The sequence below is a fragment of the Mytilus trossulus genome, chromosome 2 (genome assembly GCF_036588685.1).
Source record: "Mytilus trossulus isolate FHL-02 chromosome 2, PNRI_Mtr1.1.1.hap1, whole genome shotgun sequence".
In the NCBI taxonomy this organism is placed as follows: Eukaryota; Metazoa; Mollusca; class Bivalvia; order Mytilida; family Mytilidae; genus Mytilus; species Mytilus trossulus.
Genome location: NC_086374.1, coordinates 27268118 through 27291912, shown reverse-complemented (window position 1 = coordinate 27291912; position 23795 = coordinate 27268118). Strand labels below are relative to the sequence as shown.

The following is a 23795-nucleotide window of genomic DNA, read 5'->3' as shown; positions in this document are numbered from 1 at the left end:
AATAACGTCAGAGAAGTTCCGAGCAAGTGTTTCATTACCGTCTTTCCTCAAATAAATGATACAATTTCGTACAACCTGTGATTACTGACATTACTGTTGTATGTCTCTGGTTATACGATCTTATATATAAACAGAACAGAACAGAACATATTTTATTTCCAATTAAGGACCCACAAGGGGCATACAGAGCATACATGATTGAATAAGGAAAAAGAATATTGATTTGCATAGATACATAGATACAACTGTCAATTTTTACATACAGTTACAATACAATTACTAACTCATATTCACTTTAACCAACAGCATTAAATTTACCAACAAAATTAAGGACCTGATTGTCTTCACAGTTTAATAAATAAATAAATTTATGCTGATTATCAAGTATAGAAAAATTTGGAATTCTTTGGCAAACAAAGTCAAAGAGAGCATCTCTATCTGATTTATAATTTTTACAGTTAGTTAAAAAATGGATTTCATCTTCAACACAGCCAGAGGAGCATTTTTTGAAAATTCTTTCATTTTGTGGAATATTTGAAAAACGACCAACTTCAATTTCAAGCTTATGGACAGAAATACGTAATTTGCATATAGATCTTCTAAAATCAAAGTTCTTAATTAAAGACAGATAATTTTCATATATAACCAAAATTCTGCTTAAATTTCACATAATTAAACAGTTTTCCATGAGAAGCTTTATTTTGGCTAGCATACCAATTTCTAATATATTTAGTGTGAATTAATTTGCTAGATATGTCCAAAAATTCAGAAATGTTTTACTTCTTGTTTAATTTCAAAAACTTCTAATACTTTTTTAGCAAATGAGAACCAAGAAGTTATGTTAGATTTGTGAAGCTCTTGGCTGCATTTATAAGCATCTTTCAATAGACTGAATTCAGTTGTAAGATTTTCAAATCTATACCAGTATTTTACAATTGACTTTACAATATCATAATGTAAGGGGAAACGCCCCAGTTCTGATAATACAGCAAAATTGACACCCCTTTTGTGTTCACTATACGAATACTTGGTTGTTATAGGAATCTCAGGTACAAATACTTTTAAAAAGAACTACTAAATTCAATTTTCCATTTTATCATACTCTACTCAAGGATTTGTATAGTGAGACTATACAAATCCTTGCTCTACTTTAGAATTTTTTACATTTTCTCTCTTTTTTGTATACAATTTCTTTTTCTTAAATGATTTTATATTCTTTTTATAAGATACCTTGATGCAATTTCATCGAATTTTCTTGTCATATTTTTTTTCTCTAGAAAAAATAAATAATTCACTGTTGGCCTATTAGTTTCAGCAGGAATTATATCGTAAAGTTCTATAGTATACAAATCCTTGGTCCCAGCATGAATACAAAATTGATACTCATACAGATTTTGAAAAATAGAAGATCATCTCGGCAATAGATTTTTTTGTGGAATAAATGATATGACTCGATCTGCTGCAACTTGCATATAAATATAAACCATCTTTCTGTAAGCGAAAGGTTAAACATGCTAGTAGAAATACTTCGATACGATTCAGTAAAACTGTAAATGTTCTCTTTGACAATATCTATTATTTTTCGACAAAAATGAACTTCGATATGGCAAAATTGAGAATGGAAATGGGGAATATCATATGTCATAGAGACAACAACCGACCAAAGAGCAGGTAATGTGACATTCGAATGGTGTTTGTATTCCTATGAACACCTATTGATTACTACTCTTTTATATATAGAAGCCTTGGTTGTGCTCTTTTAATGGCAGCCCTTTTCGGCTGTATCGTGTGTTTCCATAGTTGTTATAATATTTTGTCTTATTTTGTTTTTAGAATTAAGGATTTTTTATATATAAACACTATACATACTGACATGTCGCTGGAATGGTTAACTTTTATATGTCAAATATATCATTGATTCATCATTGAGGTAGTATTTTATATGGAAAAATGACTGTACAAATGCAATTACGATCTCAAGCATGTGAGATGTCTCTATGATCTCAAATATATGTGACATGTCTCTACTATCTCAAGCATGTGACATGTCTCTGCATTTCTAACTCTTACTGAGAAATATATAAACGGATGATGAATTTTTATCGAAATACACATGATATATGGGTCAATATTGAGAAGAAAAAAACCTTCAATATTAATTAAGTAAAATTGAGAATAGAAATGGGGAATGTGTCAAAGAGACAACAACCCAACCAAATAAAAAACAACAGCAGAAGGTCACCAACAGGTCTTCAATGTAGCGAGAAATTCCCGCACCCGGAAGCGTCCTTCAGCTGGCCCTTAAACAAATATATACTAGTTCAGTGATAATGAACGCCATACTAATTTCCAAATTGTTCACAAGAAACTAAAATTAAAATAAAACAAGACTAACAAAGGCCAGAGTACTCATTATAGGGGGTCGTGAGTTAGGCGAAAATCCAAATCACCAACAATCTAATATTAACCCCAATAAATTCAATTTGACCAGCAATTAGTGTCTTTTTCTATATTTTCAATATCTATTTTTTCAATGATTATACTCAAAACGATATATGTCTCTAATAAATCACGTCTCCTTGTGCATGTCTTTTTTCGAACTCGTTTGCTGTCCACCAGTATCTGTAATAATCGTTCCCACGATGTAAATTCCTACAAAAAGCATAAACGCGAAACCAAAATTTGCAAATTCAGAAAAAGGACATTCACCCTTTGCTATCCATATCAGAATTGTTCAAAACAAGCCCATTTGGCTAAACATCCACAGCACATGCAACTATGCAGTTAATTATTCAAAGCAGAAATATCACCAAGGGCGTACACAACGGTGCATCTCATCAAGTTTTCAAACTCACCATCCAAATGAAATTCAGAGAAACCCTTCATGATATTGATCATACGTGGTATTCCAAAAAAATAAGAGACAAGTCTATATATATTGAGTACAACTGGTGCCCACAATAACACATAAGCCTGATTAAGCCTGGTATCCTAGCTGTACGAGTTTTTAGAAATCTGTAAAAAGATTCCAATGCTGAGACATATACATAAATACATGTATTAAATGTGTTTGGTTCAAACAAGGAAAAAATCCCGAAATCAAATACTATCACATAGATGAGTTAAGGATTCAACCAGATATAAAAAAGAAGATGTGGTATGATTGCCAATGAGACAACTATCCACAAAAGACCAAAAATGACACAAACATTAACAATTATAGGTCACCTTACGGCCTTCAACAATGAGCAAAGCCCATACCGCATATAGTCAGCTATAAAAGGCCCCGATAAGACAATGTAAAACAATTCAAGCGAGAAAACTAACGGCCTATTTATGTAAAAAAAATGAACGAAAAACAAATATGTAACACATAAACAAACGTAAACCACTGAATTACAGGCTCCTGACGTGGGACAGGCACATACATAAATAATGTGGCGGGGTTAAACATGTTAGCGGGACCCCCCCCCCCTCACCTGGGACAGTGGTATAACAGATGACTTGTAACTCAATAACTAAGCAGATAACGCACCAAAAATATTCGGAATCCAGATTTCCCTCATATCTTTAATACAGTGTTAAATTTAAAAAAAGATTGATAACGTAAAAAACAAAACAAAAAGTGAGAAAAAAATTCAAACTCAGACAAAAATTCATAACCCTCCATCCTTAAAGTCAAATGGTTGCTCCCTTAGCATTTTAAAATGTTTCAATTTTAGAAAGTGCTTTTTTGGCATATTTTGTTTTTGATTTTCTTTGATATAAATAAATGATGTCACAGTATGTAAAAAGGACTTTTCAATGTATTTTCGTTGAATTTCTATTTCTTAATTTTTCATAAAAAAAAGGAAGCCTGAATGGGTTTCTATTTGTATCCATCTGATGAGTTAAGGTATGTCATTGGTATATATTTCCTTAGATCGACTTTTCTTACCATCTCTTTGCAAAAATAAAGATTTTACAATGCTTTTTTTGGCAAAAATATAATAAAAAGTATGGATCACAGTGCTATTTTTCAAGTAAATCAGTCCAGTATTATTTTATTACAAAAAGAGTTATCTCCCCTTAGATTGCTAAGTTTAATAATTGATTCAAAAATACACTATTATTTGATATTTGTTAAAACATCTTGAAAAATGCAATCAATCACTATTTTTCTTTATATAAATGAATAGTCTAACCAATTAATTGCAAATCTGACTCAAAATTTGCAGATTATAGCAGAGAACTGGACCGTTTGTGTACTGCGATTGTACAATCCAAGATGGCGGTATACCATGAATCTACCTTAAGTCTGTTTCAACTGTGTTTTTTTTTTTAGTTCTTTCTTATGTTGTACTGTTACACCACTATCACAGGTAAGGGGGAGGGTTGTGATCCTGCTAAAATGTTTAACCCCGCCACATTCTGTATGTATAACATATCCCTAGTCAGGAGCCTGTAATTCAGTGGTCTGGCTGTCGTTTGTTGACCTGTTTGATACACACTTGTTTTTCGTTCAACTATTTGTTCATAAATAAGGCCGTTAGTGTTCTCGTTTTTGTTTTACATTTGTCATTTCGGGGCCTTTTTTAGCTGACTTTGGGATATTGACTTTGCTCATTGTTGAAGGTCGTACGAGAACCTATATTTAATTTCTGTGTCATTTTTGCTTTTGTGAACTGAGTTGTCTCATTGGCAATGTAGTCCCTCGTTGTCTATTGAGTCCGGTCCTGGCATCACTGCAAGTTATATTTTGTGAGGCCAGGGCTGGACTTCTTGTCAATTTCTTTTTAATGTTTCTGATTGTATGGTTCTACATTATAATATTATTTAAATCCTTGATTTGTGCAGAGAGTCAGACATATAAAATAATGTATATTAATATTGTATCTGAGACTACTATTACTCAGATTATATGTTTCTGATTTGGGATTTATCGATTATGAACGTGTATTTCCTGTATCTGAATAATATAGGACAGAAAGTCACAGGACAAAAAGTCAGGGACAAAAAGGCACAAATAATGTTTTGACAATTGTTTAAATATATTAGAAAAATATCTTGATTCTTTTTATATACACATATAAATATTCATATTAAAGTTTAGGAAATGTGTCTTTATACTAGAAAAAAAATCTTCTTTTTTCTAGTATAAAGACACATTTCCTAAACTTTAACATGAATATATGTGTATATAAAAAAAAATCAAGATATTTTTCTTCTATACTCAAACAATTGTCAAAACATTATTTGTGACTTTTAGTTTAAACAATATTTATTAAAAAACTGCATGAAATATAAATATACAATATATCATATACAGGGATTCGGAAACAAGAAAAACTTATATAAATCCGTCTCCCTTAAAAAAAATGACAAAATTAGAACATAGTATGTAAGAAACTCGTATAATCTAATTTTCAATTCACATTTAACATGTTTATTCTGTGGTTTGCCCGTTACTCGGAAGTCAGTTTGATCGAAAATGTGATGAACTCTTTGTAATATAATTATGGCTCATGTATCTGAGAAATATGTAAATGTTCCGGAAAAAAAGGTAACATTAAATCAAAGTTTCAACATTTAAATCGACATCGACTAAAGATAATTGTTATGGACCAAATCTCCCTGTTTCTTAAATAAATCTTTGTACAGCTTTAAAATATTTTCGTTTTTCTCATCACTGATGAGTTCACTACCTGATACTTATGTTTGTACATTATATATTGGTAGTGTAGAAATGGTTTGTGCCCTGATGAGTCTATAATTATGACATTCTAGCAAATAATGTTTGCTGCTCTCAACTTGCCCACATTTACAGAGAGGGGATAGGAGGGGTCCTGATCCCGAAATTCCGAGCTTAAAAACACCAAATCCCGAAATCCTGGGCTTAAAATCATGAAATTCCGAGGTCCCGAAATTTGAAAAAAAGAATTCCCAGATTCCGAAATCCCAAGCTCAAAAACACCCGATCCTGGAGTCCCGATAAAGGTCCTATCCCCCCTCTTTACAGAGGCTGGAAAGAACAATATTTGTGACTTTAGGCAGCAACCATTTGATTTTCTGGGATGGGGTGGTGGTTAGTCCAGCCCTGGCCTCAGTGACTCTTTTTTTTTTTTTTTTTTTTTTGTTGTCACAGTGACAACAAAAAACAAAAAAAAGAGTCACTGAGGCCAGGGCTGGACTAGGGTGGTGGTGGGGGACAATGGGATATGGATTTTTTTTGGGAAAAAAAGTTTGTCAGTTTCCAGTTTTTGAAGAAAAAAAATCATATTTGTCTATGACCCTGAGAAAAAAAATGCTTGTTTCATCCTCAGCTGCCACTAAATGTAATGCTAATATTGAAAGAAAAAATTGTTTTCGACTCCTCGCCCCACCACCCGAAAATTAAATGGTTAGAACTTACTGCCTTATGTCCTGTGACTTTCTGTCCGTTACCTATAGGAAGTCCCTGGTCTGAATTATAAATCGTAAAACATTTGTTTGTATTTGCCGCTAGCAAAAACTTTTGCAAAAGTCAAAGGTCAAATTTATCCAATGATAAAAATCGTACTATCATGACTTACAGAACAACAAAAACAGATTTGTGGGCGAAGTCATCGGTCAACTTCCGGAATAAGAAGTACTTTCTTCCTGAAGAAAATTTCTGCAATGTTTTAATCCCTAATTTGACACTTACAAATGTAATTTAGAAAACAACGTTAATTAATGGCAGACATAACAAAGTCATGTTACTAAATCGGATCAAAGTGAGAAACAGGTCTAAATTATCTTTCGTACTCACTAAATAAACCAATGCAAAGAACATTTTGTCAGAAAAAGAACTACATATTAATAACAAGTTATGCAACTGTCTCCGACTAAACTTTAAGGTTTTTTTTTCCTGTAGCATTGACTTGTGTAGACCTGTGAAATTTGCCACAGGTCATTAACAATTTAAAAATAGAACATTCTGTATAAATTAAATAAAACAACAACAACATTGCTTCTGCTGAGTGCTGTCAAATAAAATAAAAAATCAGTTTGTCAGATTAAAATAAATACAACATCATGTCTGACCAAGAAGACGACACTGATCTAGGCTTTCCAATTACCAGATTAAAGGCCTTATACGATTACTCCTATAAAGATGACGATGGTCACATGATCTCTATGAAACAAGGGGATGAATATCATTTGATATCTAAAAGTGGTGATTGGTGGGAGGTGGTTAGAGATTCAGGGAATGCAAATGAGTTAACTTTCTATGTACCAGCTGCTTATGTTCAAGAACTAGATGATGACACACATTCTCCTAGATCAAACCACTCAAATCAATCTTGCAGTGACAACAACAATGAGAAAATTGAGCAAGTTAATATTATAAGTGTTACAGGAAGTAAGAATGTGAAAACAGATATGGCGTATACAGGGTCATCTGACTATATTAATTCAGGTGAAGTAGGAATAACTTTTGGAAAAGGCAAATCAAGTTTTAAGAAAATATCAGACCCCGGCATTCCTTCTGCAACCATTCCAGCAGTTACTTCGGTGACTGTACCATTTAGAAGGAGTTTTTCAGATGAAGGCGATTATGTAAACTTAGATAATTATAGAACAGAAGCTGGCATAGGTGATACTGACAAAAATGATGGAGAGGCTACAGATAGTGTAAGTATTGCACATCACATACCAAATGTGCAGTTTGCAGTATTTAAATAAAGCTCAAGTTAACTTTTATATATTTCATTACACTTTACAGCAATTTTATTTATTATTTCTTGACCAGCACATTAAGTTCTTTGTTCATGTTAGTTATTTTGAGGCTGAGAAAACATGGATACAGTACTACCATTTATTGTTTTAATGGTACAATGTATCTAGAAGTGTGACTTATTTTAAAAACTGAAATTTTATGAACTGATTTTTGTTGTGGTGTACATTTTCATCATAATTTTGTGCATCTTTCATTGTCTTTCTAATACACTATTCATATACATGTAGAAATGGTGTTATATCACCACTCATCAAATTATTTTCATTTACATGTACGACATGTGTTGATATTATCACATCAAAAACAGACATTGTATTATAATTTTCAGCTCTATGTTAGTTTTATGGATTTTGTTTTTAAACGTACAGTATATCAATGTATATCAAATCAAGGATTTTAAAAATTGGCAGAGACTTACAATTTTCAATGTAGCAGGGGTGTAAAAAAACAATACATTGTACATGCACCAGTTGTATTGGAGTTGCCATGAAAGTTCAAACATGCAAAGTGTATATCATACATTGTGTACATACATTGACATAGCTCCTGCAGATCAAACCTTAGCCAAATTAATTAGAAACCAATAAAATTAATCCTATTGTCATATATTATTGAATAATTGAATGTGTGAATTTTGATATGTAGTTTTCAAATAACCACTTGAACTAATGACATTAGGTTTTCCTTTTTCAGGATTACGCAAATTTTGCACCAATCCAATCGAAACATGAACCACCATCACCAGACATTGAAAAATGTGATTACATTAAAACATTATTGGATGTATGGAAAATGTTTCATGATCCCCAAACAAATAGATTGTTTTATATTAATAAAGAAACAGAAGAGAGAACATGGAAACCACCTAGACATCCAAACAAACATGAAAGAGCACAACAGGTAATGCTACATTATTGTCAAGGTTGATTTAAACAAATAATGAAATGAATAATAGTTACAATTGTATATTTTGTAATCTTTTCAGTACAACATATCATGATCATGTCTGTATTGATAAGAATGTTTGACAGAAAATAAGATGCACTAATAGATGGCAGTTAAATAAATACAAATGTATCTCAAGAATTTTGGAAAGAGATTTCTCTAATTTTCATACTTATTTCACATTTCCTGACTGGTGTGAGAAATGATTGGTTCGAAATTTATTGTGACGTTAAATTTTCTTTGTTTCTTCTGAATTTTCCTATTGTGACGTCATGATAAAAGGTGACCATGCCTGATGACGTCACATTAAAAGTACAATCTTTGAAAAAAAGGATAAAAATCATTAGAGAAACAGATTCCACCACTATAACTCATGCATTATGATATTTCTCCACTCTCGACAGTTAAATTTCAACTATTTAAAAAGCTTGGTAAAGCCTCGTGCTTTAAATATTAAAATTTAACTGTCTCGAGTGGAGAAATATCGTAACACACTTGTTGCAGTTGTGGAATCTATATTTCTACTATTTCTAGGCATTATAGGTGACAGTCAAGGTACATTGAGTTAATGTACATGTAGCAATTTCTAATGTTAAATATTCTGCTAAGTCATAAGTCAGTTTGATAGGTACTACTTGTGATAGGTCTATTTTTTTTAATTTTCTGCAGACAGGCGAGACATTTCTTTGTGTCAACAGTTTATTATATCAATTTAGCTTAAAAAGAAACTTCATAGATCAGAAAACTTTGCATATTTGACATTTGTTTTTTCTAGAATTAAACCGTCATGTTTTTTTCCTCACATTTTCTGCTAGTAGCACAGCTGTATAACAATGTTCCAGTTATAATTATACATGTTAAAGTTATAAAGATAAGTTGATATTATATATATTTTTTAATTGTCTGATAATGTACTTGACCCATGTATAAACTTCTTATTATTTGACACGCTACATGAAAATTTGACTCCTCTGCACTTGATTTAGATTTTAATGATACATGTACCCAAATATTATTTAAATACAGGAAATTAACTACAAATAAATCATTGACATTGTGTAAGGTGTAAATAATTTCCTCTTGTGAAAGGCATATTGGTGCCTATATCAAGTATATACATACATCATTTGTGCACATAGGCTATAATTAGAACAAACCATCCTGTATGGATTAGGAATGACTTATCCAAAATGCTTCAAACAGTAAATGTCTGAATTTATTAAATACAAATCAAATTTTAATTTTAAGACTACACTAGAATATTTTTTACATGTTTTATAGATTTATATATTTTTTTTTTATCTATAATGAGTTTAACACATGAAAGGAGACATCTTTGAATCATGCTGAATGAGTGATATTGATAGCAATGATTTAGAGTATTTTAGACTTGATTAATGTCATATACTGGTTAACAAAGTACTTGTAGTAAGTTTCATATATATTAAGGATAGTACATTTCTGACCAGCTTTAGGAAGTTGCCATCCATTGACCAATACGTAATCACATAATTATAATCACATTTCATGCGTCTAATCACACAATAGTTTGAATGCTTGTATAACCTTAAATTATGTTTGAATTGAAGATCCTTCATGGACCATTTACACCACGAGCTAGAGTAAGTAGTTACCATGGCAATGCATGCTTACCAGTATACCTACATGTAGCAAGCCTTAATCTGTGTCCCATCCGTTGGGTTGAACTATAATTTGTTACATTGAATAATAACTGGTTCAGGATTTATGTTGTTCCTATCAAAATATACCCGGAAAATATTATGAAAGCATGTTGATATGTGTACCTGTTTTGTTTTTTAAGTGTGTTTTTTAACTTGGATGAATTGTTTAAATGTGGAATTTAGGAAATAGTTTCCCTCAAATTTGCAACCTAACCTTTTTATGTTTGGTTTTATCTTGGGTAATTAGTAATTATGTTAAATTAGCTTAAAATAATTGTTGTAATAAATTGAGAATAGAAAATAACTAGATGAAAATTTTAATAATTGACTTTCATACTGCATACATCATTGCTATTAAATTATACTAGTACATGTACTAATTTTATGTCACACCTACAGTAATTGTGGGTGGGGTGAGGGGGAATGGGAGGGGGCATTAAGCCATTTAGTATATGTCTGTCCGTCCCTTTTCATGTTAAAGATGTTAAAGATTTGGTATAGGGTAGCTTGTTTTCACATCAACTTGAATTTGTTACATGGCTTTATCATGAACCTGATGAAGTGATTTGTTTGATATATATATATATAAATGTGAACTTATTATTTCACTAGAATTTTATGGTTCACTGAACACATTATAGTGAAAATGTACAAGGGGGGCATGGTATACTATGGACACATTATTCTTGTTTGAAAATATATAAAACATATTTGAAAAATCTTTCTCGTTTCTGAGCTCAACATAAGTAAACTTGTCTCAAATTTTGATATATCATTCATATTTGACAATCAACTAAGTGTATCTCTCTACATGTATTCATATCTCATCAGTAGTATTTGCATGTAACAGATAGTCACTTTGGAAAAAAAAATATCATTTTCTTAAACTTTATATTTATTACTCAGGTTTTATAACTTCCAGATAGCTGACTGAAAATGCACAGGATATGTAAATAGTGATACATGTATCCTAATTTGATTGCACATCTGGTGCATAAAAATTGGTACTGTAATTTTTTTCTTTTGGTATACTATATTCCATTGATGTCATATTGTCCATTGTTACACATTATTACTGTCAAGCTGAAATTTCTCAAATGTTGATATTTCTTTTGAATCTGATGTAGTTAGAAATAAAACTACATGTATTAAAAAAAGTTAGCTTTCAAGCTTAGCTTGATATTGGTGGTGCATGCTTAGATAACTAATATAATCAGAAAAAAATGATTCACTATTGTATTTGAAGTTTTTATTAAAAATACATGATAATAAACCCTATTTGAAAAAAAGTGTTCAAAAGGAACGAAAATGTGATCTTGGGATGAGCTTAAGTGGTGTTTAGAATTGCTCTTCATAACAACAGTTACAAGTGTAATGTTCATAAGAAAATTGGCAGTTATTTAGATTTTTTTTAAAGCCAATTTTAATACAGTTTAATCTGTTGAAATATAGACATAGATGACTGTGATTCCAACTATCTATTGTCAAATGATTGAAAGGATGTGTGCATTAGCAGATCCAGGGGAACCCCCGTAAACCCCCCTTTTTTTGGACGATCAATGCATTTGAATGGGAGCATATAGTTGGAACCCCCCTTTACTCTGGGTTGGGAACCCCCCTTTTTAAAATGGCTGGATCCGCCCCTGGTGTGGTGGCATAAAGGTTTATTATACCAGATTGCTAACTATTAGAAATTAAGGTCAATTTAATTAAATGCAAATCTATGTTTGCTAAACTCACCAACTTATTAACACTACTGTCACTTCTTGAATCTGATAATTTCAAGCCTGTTCAAATAACACTGAATTTGCAGTATATGAAAGTGGTCCTAGGAAGAATTGAGATTCATGCCTTTTACCTAACAGCTACAATTGCTATTAAAAAAATGTAGGAATATTAAGTGTCAAAGGGGCCTCTTGTTTATGTGCTTAGCAAAACATAAAATGGAGTACTACAACATTTGATTGCGAAGGAAATGAAACCTTCTATGAGAATCACTATATATTGGTCAGAATATTTGCACTTTTAGAAGATGTACTGTCCTATTGAATAAACAAAATAGCAATTGTTCTATGAATTGTGTACATGATCAAATGTTTTTTTTCCAGAAAAAAATGAAAAGTTCCCATCAAATGATCTCCATAGAGACCAATAGTTAATGTATTTACAAGGTATTCAATGGGACAGGTCATCTTCTAAAATCTAAATAACCTAACCAAAACCTACTGATTCCCATAGAAGATTTTTTTTTCCTTTGCAATAGATAGACTAAGAATTTTCTGATATATTTTATATACATGTATATATTTCACATACTGCTTTAATTAAAAAAAATATGATATCTAGATAATGACCAAATTCATGTATATAATCAATTACATCGAACTCAGTTACACACAGGAAGTATGTTGGGAAAACATTATAAATATACATGTATATATAATACAAATACACATGTATGTAACATAAACATTGAATATCAACACAACATTAGATGTAAGAGATATTTTTTTGAGGACCAAGCTCTTTTATTCTTATATTATCGCATCACCACTTTTACGCTGACTTGAAACAAAAAGGTTGAGGCAACATATTTTTGAATTTATATCCAGCTAATGCCATTGAAGAATATATTTTCTATACATGTTAATTAAATTATGTAATGGAATATGCACTACTAAAGTTGTTCAAGGGTTCAAAGAATGCCTTGCCTTTCTACTTCCTGATTGCCAAAACTTTAAGGGAGCAATAGCTTACATTTCATTTTGCTTTGAGAGCAAAGTTTTCAAACTTTAAGAAAGGTGCTAATTCCTTACTCTGTTTTGTGATGCTCGTGGAAGAATTTGATAAAGAGTGACGTATCTTATCCTTATTAATGGTTTACACTTCATCAACTTTTGTGAAATTTTTTCAATGTACAATAAGGTAGACTACGAAAGTTCAATTTATGCTTTATTTCATTCGTTAAGTCCTTCATTTAACTCAAGCCAATAGATGAACAACAAATTTAAATGTTCAACAAATTACAAATTGTATGCAACTTTTGGCAAAGCCACGAAATCACCTATCCACAAAAAGGCATGTTTTTTTGCCATCCATGAAAAATCGTTCGAATATATATAATGAATCCTCAGTTTAATAATATTATCAGTTAAAATTTACCCCGTCAAAAAATGACTCAAAATAATATACCTATGTTAGTACTGCCTCTTATTGAAGTAAATATAGACTTTTTATAGACTGAAATTATTTACCTATTTTCTACCTTTCATCATCCAAAATTAGTCTCGTTAATGTATTTTATTCTTTAAACTACACTTTAACTTAGTCAACAAATGCACATTATAATATCTGTTATTAAAATTTGTCTGATGGATGACTACTTTAAAATCCAGGAAATATTTGGAAAAGCGTGTGTGTGTATTTAGTCAATTGTTGTAATTATTTTTTAATATCTACATTTATAATCAAACATTGTTCTGTTAAAATAACTATTGAATTTTTTTCTAATCATTCCTATATCACTCCAACATAAAAACCAATAGATAAAAATGAATTGAAAGTGTGCGCAATATTTAAAAATACACTTTACAAAAATGTAACTTCCTGTTAGAAATATTTGGTAGAGGATGTTAGTACAATAATGGCTATAGTCTTATCCTATAATCACCCGTTACTAATGGTAAGAGGAATAGATTTGTTTCATGATGATTTAGTTAACATTAATTCATTTTAAACACTTGAGAATTACTACATTATATATCATTTGTACAATTTTATATATATTGATCATTTGTATTTGAATATTTTCAATATTCTTTTGGACTTTGAGATTGAATTTTCAGAAAGTATCAATTTGTAGTGATGGATGATTTTTTTCTGTCTTTTCGTCCATTCATCATTCTGTCTCACTTATGTATCACAAACTGCTCCTGAACTACTGGACAACTTTTTGTGATTTTTTCACAGAATTCAAAGCTTGGTCTTGCACCTTCTTATTTCATTTCTTCATCTGAATGATTATTGTGGTTAACTTTGAGATGGCATGGATATGGACAAGTGAGATTTCCACCTTTTATACACAATTTATATTCTGCTCCCCAAACCTCTAATCATGATTTTGATAATGCCTTTTTTCTCAGAATAAAATTACTATACTATGCCATGTGCATTTGAGAATCTCCTATTTATTGTTTTTTGGCTGAATATTTTTGATCTTTTTCTACTTAAGCATTGACTTTTCTATAGCTTTATTTAAAAGGAGTTTTCAGTATGTGTCAGCAACTCCTCCTAAAACAGCCAAGTAAAATTGTTTGTGAACAACTGCCAATTAAATTTAGATAAGTGTGATCTGTTCCACTCCCTAGACGTTTTATTCAGAGATATATAACAATTTTGTATCTACAACTCCTCTTCAACCCTTTCTTACAATTTAATGAAACATAATAATCATATAATGATATTGTGCATATATTTTGAAAGAAAAGGTTTTGCATAACATGATTATGCACAATTACTTTTGTTAAATTTTACCAGCTTGGATACCAGGAATATAAGGAAATTGTTTTTAACACTCACTTTTAATGTTTGAACAGAAGGTGTATCGGAAAAATCATGATGACCCTTGAACATCAAAATTGTTTCCTTATAAATAAAGTTAAAATAGGAAATTGTATGAAATTGTACATTTATGTATAATGAGTAAAAGTAAGATCTCATTATGGTCTATTACGATATGTATTTTTAATAGATAGAACTTCCTGTAATTTGACTTCTGTAAAAAAAGAGAAAAAAAGATAAATAGAACTGTCTAGTATACAAATCCTCAAAGAGGATTTTTTTAAGTTCCTCAAGCATTTGTACAAGCAAATTTATTTGAGATCCCATGATCACATGGTATTTTGTAACATTGGATCAGTTAAAAAAACCCACCACATATCTAAAACATGAGCACCATCAACGTACAAGATCATTAATCACTGGCAATCTTACATTGGAGTCGAAATATCAAAATTGACTTCAGATGTGACAAAACAGGATCACATAATTAAGAAATTATTGAAAGGTATTTTCAACGTGTTTGTTGGTTTCTCAAAGGTAAGATTGAATGATACATGGATTGAACTTTTGGTTAAATTGTCTTAAATTCAAATGACCACACTGTAGGTCATTGTCAGTTTTTATGGTAGAGTAATTTAATATTAAAAAAACAACAAAAAATAAAACATATCAAACCCAAAATAGAAACAATATTATTATTTGAAATAATTTACTTTGAATATTTTTTTCTTCTGAGCAGCAGTGTGCCTGACACATCAACTTGTGGTGGGGTCTCTTGTCTTTTCAGCACATTCACAGAGTGGGCAATATTTGTAGTTTCTCCAAAATCCTCTCTGACTTACTCAAGTATATTCCATTGATATTATAAGCAGATAAGGGACTTTTCGTCATTTCTACTGCTAGTAAATAAAAAGGTGAAATTTAGTGAACATGCAGTCACCTATGAATGGGTGGAAATTTTGGTGTTTTAAATTTTTTTCAGGTTGTTGCATTTACAGCTATACGGAATAGTATTACAGAGACTAATTATCACCATTGTTCATTTGCAAGTTGTAAATTTTAATGTATATTAACAGGCAGACAAGTTGAATCATCCTATAAGATGTAAGTTTTACTGTATACATTTATTTACAGGTAGTTGAGTTGGATCTTCATCATTTTTCAGAAATCATAACTTTTACTGTATATTTACAGGCAGCTAAGTTAGATGCCAAGGTCAGTAGATCAGGGATTGGTATTTTACCAGAAATCAATGTAGACCAAACATTAACAAACATTCCAGAAGGATGGTGCGTGGAAGAAACCAAAGAAGGCACAGTTTATGCTAATGAGGATTCAGATGAACGGGTTTGTTTTCAACAGTGATATTTGTCTTATGGTTTTGTTATTAATGGAATTACTGCATATAATCTTTTATTAAGTACAGCAACTGTTTTAGCATGATTTTGTAACTGTAAATAATAGTAGATGTTGGGGACTCTGGATTCATTTATTTTCATGGGTATCAGTTTTCATGGATTGAGTAAAACTTGCATTTACACCAAAACCATTGCACCTAAAATATTTAACTATAAACAGGCATTGCAGGACCTTGACTTAGAACAATACCTTAAAATCCCTCAGACATGTGACTGTTCCCACTCGCCTTATAATTACAGCCCCTCTGGTCATGTTATAACTGGGGATCTAAATATAATTCAACATGAAAATCTCCGAAAGGTGATTTCTCATGGTCCTAAGTTTAGAGAACCCCAACACATCAATTGGAACCATAACTTCAAAATAATTATGGATTCTATTGAGGACTACGCCAGAGCATGGGCTAAGCGAGAAGAAGTTGAACTGGACACTTTGTCAGAATGGGTTAAAACTATCAGGTCTCTGATAAAACATCGCATTCACAAGTTGAAAAACTGTGTGAACAATCGACCAAAGTCCGTTTTCAGAGACAAAGAGGTCATGAAATGTCTATCAACTCTTCATGATAAGTATGTTGTTGTTCCTGCGGACAAAGCTTCAAATAATATTGTCTTTGTATGTAAATCGTATTACTACGAATGTCTTGTAAAAGAATTGGGTATAACGGAGCACTCAGGTAATCCCACATACAAAGACATATCATTTGACAAGGATGAGATTTTAGCAAATCATAAGTCCTTCATGGCTTCAATAAACATTACATTGAACACCAAATCGGAGGACTTGCCTTGTTTGTATTGGATACCAAAGCTTCATAAAATTCCGTACAAACAACGGTATATTGCTGGCTCATCTTCATGTTCCACTAAAGAATTGTCTATTAGATTGACTAAAATTCTGTCCGCAGTGAAAGAGGGTCTTCAGAAATACTGTGAAACTGTTAACACGCGTAGTGGTATTAACCATATGTGGATTTTTAAAAATTCTAAAGAACTTCTAGACAATTTCAAATCTCGGTCTCTTTCTGAAATAAGTTCCATCAAAACTTTTGATTTTTCAACCCTGTATACCACCATTCCCCATGTAAAATTGAAAAATCGCCTAAAAGAAATTATTCACAATGCCTTTCAACATAAAAATGGTAGCATACGCTATAAATCTATTACTTTGGGATTTCATAAAGCATATTTCGTTAATAGTGACAAACAAAAAGGTAAATCATGCTACACAGAAGAACAAGTAGTCAGTATGCTGGAGTTTCTTATCGACAACATATTTGTTGAGTTTGGAGGTAGACTTTTCCAACAAATTGTCGGCATTCCTATGGGAACAAACTGTGCGCCTCTTCTTGCTGACCTCTTCTTATTTTCATATGAATCGGAGTTCCTCCAGACACTTGTCAAAAACAAGAGGATCAAAGAAGCCAGATTATTTAATTTCACTTTCAGATATATTGATGATGTTCTTTCCATAAACAATCCGAACTTTTCTGATTGGGTTCCATTAATATATCCCCCAGAACTAGAGATTAAAGAAACAACAGACATGGCTTCCTCCGCCTCATTTTTAGACTTATATCTTGAATTTGACTTACACAGTCATCTCAGTACCAGAATCTATGACAAACGAGATGATTTTGATTTTGAAATTATAAATTTCCCCCACCTTAGTAGCAATATACCAACTTCACCTGCATATGGGATATATATTTCCCAACTTATTCGATATTCAAGAGCTTGCAGCTCCTACTCAGACTTTGTAAAACGTCATCAGTGTCTGAGTAGAAAGTTGATGAACTAGGGGTATGTCAAAGAACGTCTCGTCCTTTTTCTAAAAAAGTTCATCGGAAGGTACCTAGACCTTGTTGATAAATATTCCGTATCAACTTCTCAAATAATACACGATGGTCTTCATGTATAGATTCTACGTACTGATGTTGTGTATCATCTTAACAACATGTTTTATTGTTCTTTTATTTGTTTTTGTTCTATTATTAAGATTACTTTTACTGTTGAATGGTTTTGTGTGATATCCGTTTGACATGGCTCAGTACTTATACATCTCGTCAATGTGTTTGTATTGGATTACATTTTTTGGTGATTTGTTTTGTATATGTGACTCTTTGTATTTCTTTTGTGCTTATAACGCGACTCTGTACTTTAAAAGATCCTGTAATTATGATATTTGTCTATAATATGTCATTATGATATATTTCTATTATGAATTACTTTATACGTTGAACCACAAACGTCAAAATCATTCAATGGCGTAGTGGAATTAACAATTTTTGGATTCTCATAAATTCTATGTATAACTTTTGGACTAGTTTGATCTCGGTCTATTTCTGTAATTTATTGTTACATATTTTTGATTTTTTAACCCTTTATGCGTACATTGCCTATGTAAATTTTAAAATTGTTTGTATGCACATTGAACGACAAATTTATGTGACGTATATAATTTTTCTGACGTCAGACACTCAAATCAATCCACGTGTTCGTAGATAGTATATATGTTTTTGTGTCCTGTTAAATTTTTCTTTTTAAAAGTTTTGGATTCTCATAAATTCTATGTATAACATTTGGACTAGTTTGAATCTCGGTCTATTTCTGTAATTTATTCTTACATATTTTGATTTTTTAACCCTGTATGCGTACATTGCCTTTGTAAATTTTAAAATTGTTTGTATGCACATTGAACGACAAATTTATGTGACATATATAATTTTTCTGACGTCAGACACTCAAATCAATCCATGTGTTCGTAGATAGTAGATGTTTTTGTGTCCTGTTAAATTGTTCCTTTTAAAATTGTTATACGATGATGACCGATGTACCCATATTTTGACTATTTTATTAATTGTGACTGTTTATTTAACGCATCATGTAAATGTAGCGGAATTTGATGAGACTGTTATTAAAGTGAGAGGGTTAGAGCTATAGAACCAGGTTTAATCCACCATTTTCTACATTTGAAAATGCCTGTACCAAGTCAGAAATATGACAGTTCTTGTCCATTCGTTTTTGATGCGTTTTGTTTTTTTTATTTTGCCATGTGATTATGGACTTTCCAAATTGATTTTCCTCTGAGTTCAGTATTTTTGTGATTTTACTTTTTTTCATGGGTATTCGATTTCGTTGTTTTGCTGCAAACAAAGTATATAGAAAGAATGTCAATCGTTATACATTTGAATTCATTGTTCATTTAAACACACATAAACCTAAAAAATTGGTATAAATAGTACTGAATCCACAGTATAGGAAAATAAAAGCTTGCAGACATGTTAGGATTATTTGTTATCATAATCACTTGACCTTGCTATTAATTTGATGTTACTGTAGTTATGGGACCTTTTTGGACTAATATAACCCAATAAAACCTTGTTAAAGCAACTCTTCTGAAACTGTTTTACAGAAATATCTTATATTTAGTAGGATTGTTTGCTTTCATGATAGTTTATCATCTTTTACAGTCATGATGATTCTACTAATTCTATTAAATGAGTTATGGGTCTTCAACAGATCTTTTTTATGCCCCATCTAGGGGCTTTATTCTTTTTAGCTCACCAGGCCCGAAGGGCCAAGTGAGCTTTTCTCATCACTTGGCGTACGTCGTCCGGCGTTAACTTTTACAAAAATCTTCTCCTCTGAAACTACTTGGCCAAATTAAACCAAACTTGGCCACAATCATCATTGATGTATCTAGTTTAAAGTTTGTGTTTTTTTAACCTGGCCAACCATCCAAGATGGCCACCATGGCTAAAAATAGAACATAGGGGTAAAATGCAGTTTTTGGCTTATAACTCAAAAACCAAAGCATTTAGAGCAAATCTGACATTGGGTGAAATTGTTTATCAGGTCAAGATCTATCTGCCCTGAATTTTCAGATGAATCAGACAACCCATTGTTGGGTTGCTGCCCCTAAATTGGTAATTTTAAGGAAATTTTACTGTTTTTGGTTATTGTCTTGAATATTAATATAGATGGAGATAAACTGTAAACAGCAATAATGTTCAGCAAAGTAAGATTTACAAATAAGTCAACATGACCAAAATGATCAGTTGACCCCTTTAGGAGTTATTGCCCTTTATAGTCAATTTTTAACCATTTTTCGTAAATATCCATGATCTTTTACAAAAATCTTCTCTGAAACTACAGGGCCAAATTAATCCAAACTTGGCCACAATCATCATTGGTGTATCTAATTTAAAGTTTGTGTTTTTTTACCGGGCCAACCATCCAAGATGGCCGCCATGGCTAAAAATAGAACATAGGGGTAAAATGCAGTTTTTGGCTTATAACTCAAAAACCAAAGCATTTAGAGCAAATCTGACAAGGGGGAAAATTGTTTATCTGGTCAAGATCTATCTGCCCTGAAATTTAAAGATGAATGGGACAACTCGTTGTTAGAGTGCTGCCCCTAAATTGGTAATTTTAAGGAAATTTTGCTGTTTTTGGTTATTATCTTGAATATTATTATAGATAGAGATAAACTGTAAACAGCAATAGTGTACAGCAATTTAAGACTCAAAAATAAGTCAAAATGACCAAAATGTTCAATTGACCCCCTAAGAAGTTATTGTCCTTTATAATCAATTTTTAACAATTTTCATAAAATTTGTAAATTTTTACTAGCATTTTCCACTGAAACTACACGGACAAGTTCATTATAGATAGAGATAATTGTAAGCAGCAAGAATTTTCAGTAAAGTAAGATGTACAAACACATCGCAATCACCTAAACACAATTATGTCATGAACTGTCTGCTTCCTTTGTTTAATTCACATATACCTAGGTGAGCGACACAGGCTCTTTAGAGCCTCTAGTTTAGTCTGTGAGTCAGTTCGCCTGTCCATTCTGCCATCTGTTCCCTTTTAGGTTTAAGTTTTTAGTCAAGGTAGTTTTTGGTGAAGTTGAGTCCAATCACCTTGAAAAGTAGTATACATGTTCCATATGATATGATCCTTCTAATTTTAATGCCAATGTTCTTAACATGCAGAGAGTGTTGCACTCTCACTTAACACGAGGCAGCAGATTAAACCTCCCCATTATGACTAGATGTGGCTGTAAACTTGTACATCCTGCACAACAAAACAGACGCCCCACTTTGGCAAGTGTTTTACTGCTGGTCAGAAGAAGACCAAGTGACCATACTTCTATTTCCCAGTCACCCTTGGGGCTCTTGTATGCAGGTGCAGGCGAATATTATTTCATAATAGATAAAAAGGTCTATTCGATTGTATGTATATGATCTTATTGTTTTCTAACATTTATTGCATGGATGTAATAGAAATAAAACAAAATCAACATTCTTAAAACAAATACCAGTAATCTAGGAAAGTTCAAATGATGGTAAATCTCAATAAATGATTTCTATTGTTTTACAGTGGATGAGTAGTATAAATACTGAAGGTAAAAGATACTTCTACAAAGTTGGCAGTACTGAAGTGGCATGGGAACTACCAAAGGTTTGGATTATAATGGTTCAGAGTGTAGAAACAATACGGAATAACATGCATTTAAACAAATTAACTCTCTCAAAAATTGCATGTTGTCTATATTATTTATGTTTTAACATGGTATTGATTTGAATATATTCCCTTTGTGTGTTTAAACCAAAAAATGATTGCAATATGTTGTATTTTCCTTTCATCGTTAATAAGTTTCATTCTGAAGTATCATCTACTATCTTTACGATCCACCTGTTGTTAAGACTGATTATTTCTTACACTATTCTAGTAAAAAAGGATGCATTAAAATCTGTTTACTTTCAATCACAATTTTTTTGTTTTCAAAAACAATTTTCTTTCCCTCGTGCATGAATTACTAAATAAAATAAGCTAACTGTGTTTGTTTTGTTTGCTTTTGTGTTTACTTACAAACCTTTCTTCCTCAACAGACAAACAGAAAATCCAATGGGGATGTGATAATGGAGTTACCAAGTCCTCAAGCAAGCCCGTCATCATCAAGATCGAACACAACTGGCAGATCACCACTGATTACACGTTCCTTAAAAGCCAAGTCCATGTTTATTGAAAGTAGTCTTAATTTCCAGCAGGCCCCCCCGCCACATTTTCCAACAACCCCTCCACCAAGGGCACAGACTTTGCCAAACAATTTGAGTGCACAAGCTGGTGGTGTAAGTTTTTGATGTTTAATGTTATCAATGGTTGTTGTCTAGGTATCCATCTTTGTATGAATTGGGTAGCAGTTGTTATTTTGGTATTTCATATTGTCTTAAATTTTATCAATTTTGAATGCTAGATACTCTTGATTATTTGTACAATGCTGCTTCAGACAACATAGATATGATTACTTTTTTGTTATAACCCACATTATATAGGGTTAGTTATGATAAAAAAAAAGTAGTTTTTTTTAAAGAAAAATTTTTGAAAGAAAAAATAAATAAATAGCAAGTGCTTTTTTCAGCATTGCACCTCCTGAAATTTAAATTTGCTTGAAGATGCATTCTTAAACTGCTTTGGCTTTTAATCTTACTTGCATTATTCTATTTATTAAGTTTAAAGTTGATATGTTGATGCCCCTGCTGTAGCAGAGGGGTTGCAAATGATTACTTTTGTCCATCCATATGTAACTTTGTCCAGATATTGGTTATTTACTTTAACTTTAGTTTTCTGCAACCAAATGCTTTGAAACTTAAACACCTTGCTTATAACAACAAAATACAAATCAAGATATAATTTTGGTGTTGTCACTTTTTTACCGTTTTAGAATTATGCCCTTGACAAATGAAAGAATTGCTGATTTTTCTGTTCCTTTCTCTTACTTGAGCTTGGGTCAGCCAGATGTTATGACATTAAACACAATGCTTATTGCCACAAAACTCAAATCATGTTTCAAATTTGGGTGATGTAACATTTGTTGTTCTTGAGTTATGTCCCTTTATAATATTATATGCAAGTGGGGGCATCATCTGTGTCCAATGAAACATTCTCTTTTTATTTACATTTGGCTACAAGGAAGACATTAAAGAATCTGGGTTTCTTATTATATTTTTTCGTAAAATGAACAGGAGCGTATACATTATGAAATATTTGTTTTCCCTTTTGATAGATTGATGACCAGTGGCAAACCTATATTTTTTTTTGATTTTCTTTCTTCAGTACAATGCTTCTGCAAAATCTTCTTCTTTCCTTATGTGTATGTTAGTGTCTGCAATGCTTATTTCCCCTGCCTCACAAGAAACAAGCAAACTGCCATTGCCTTGCTTAATGCTTTTTGTTGCACATGTCTGTTGTAAATCTATAATCTTTGCATGCTTTTGCACATTATGATATGCATGATGCATGTTTATTTCTAAGGGACACAAACATGTTAGTAAATTATGAATTTGTTTATCAGCAGTCAATAATAACAATTGAAAAGTTTACTTTTAATATGAATGTTATCACATAATATTTGCTTACATATCTGCTTGGATTATAAAT

The 23795-nt window shown here is 31.7% G+C and overlaps 1 protein-coding gene across 6 annotated transcripts in view; it reads left to right on the top strand.

Moving 5' to 3' along the window:
- Positions 1 to 6564: 6564 nt before the first annotated feature.
- Positions 6565 to 23795, top strand: part of LOC134706880 (rho GTPase-activating protein 12-like) — a 36348-nt gene continuing 19117 nt past the window's right edge. For 3 of the 6 annotated variants that reach the window (XM_063566221.1, XM_063566222.1, XM_063566219.1), the window contains exons 1-6: positions 6565 to 7635; positions 8435 to 8641; positions 10276 to 10308; positions 16123 to 16275; positions 21735 to 21815; positions 22247 to 22486. In XM_063566221.1, the coding sequence (XP_063422291.1) occupies positions 7036 to 7635; positions 8435 to 8641; positions 10276 to 10308; positions 16123 to 16275; positions 21735 to 21815; positions 22247 to 22486 (1314 nt within the window). In that variant the 5' untranslated portion in view covers positions 6565 to 7035. The remainder of the gene's footprint in view (positions 7636 to 8434; positions 8642 to 10275; positions 10309 to 16122; positions 16276 to 21734; positions 21816 to 22246; positions 22487 to 23795) is intronic. The other 3 variants (XM_063566225.1, XM_063566224.1, XM_063566220.1) reach the window with 2 other exon arrangements.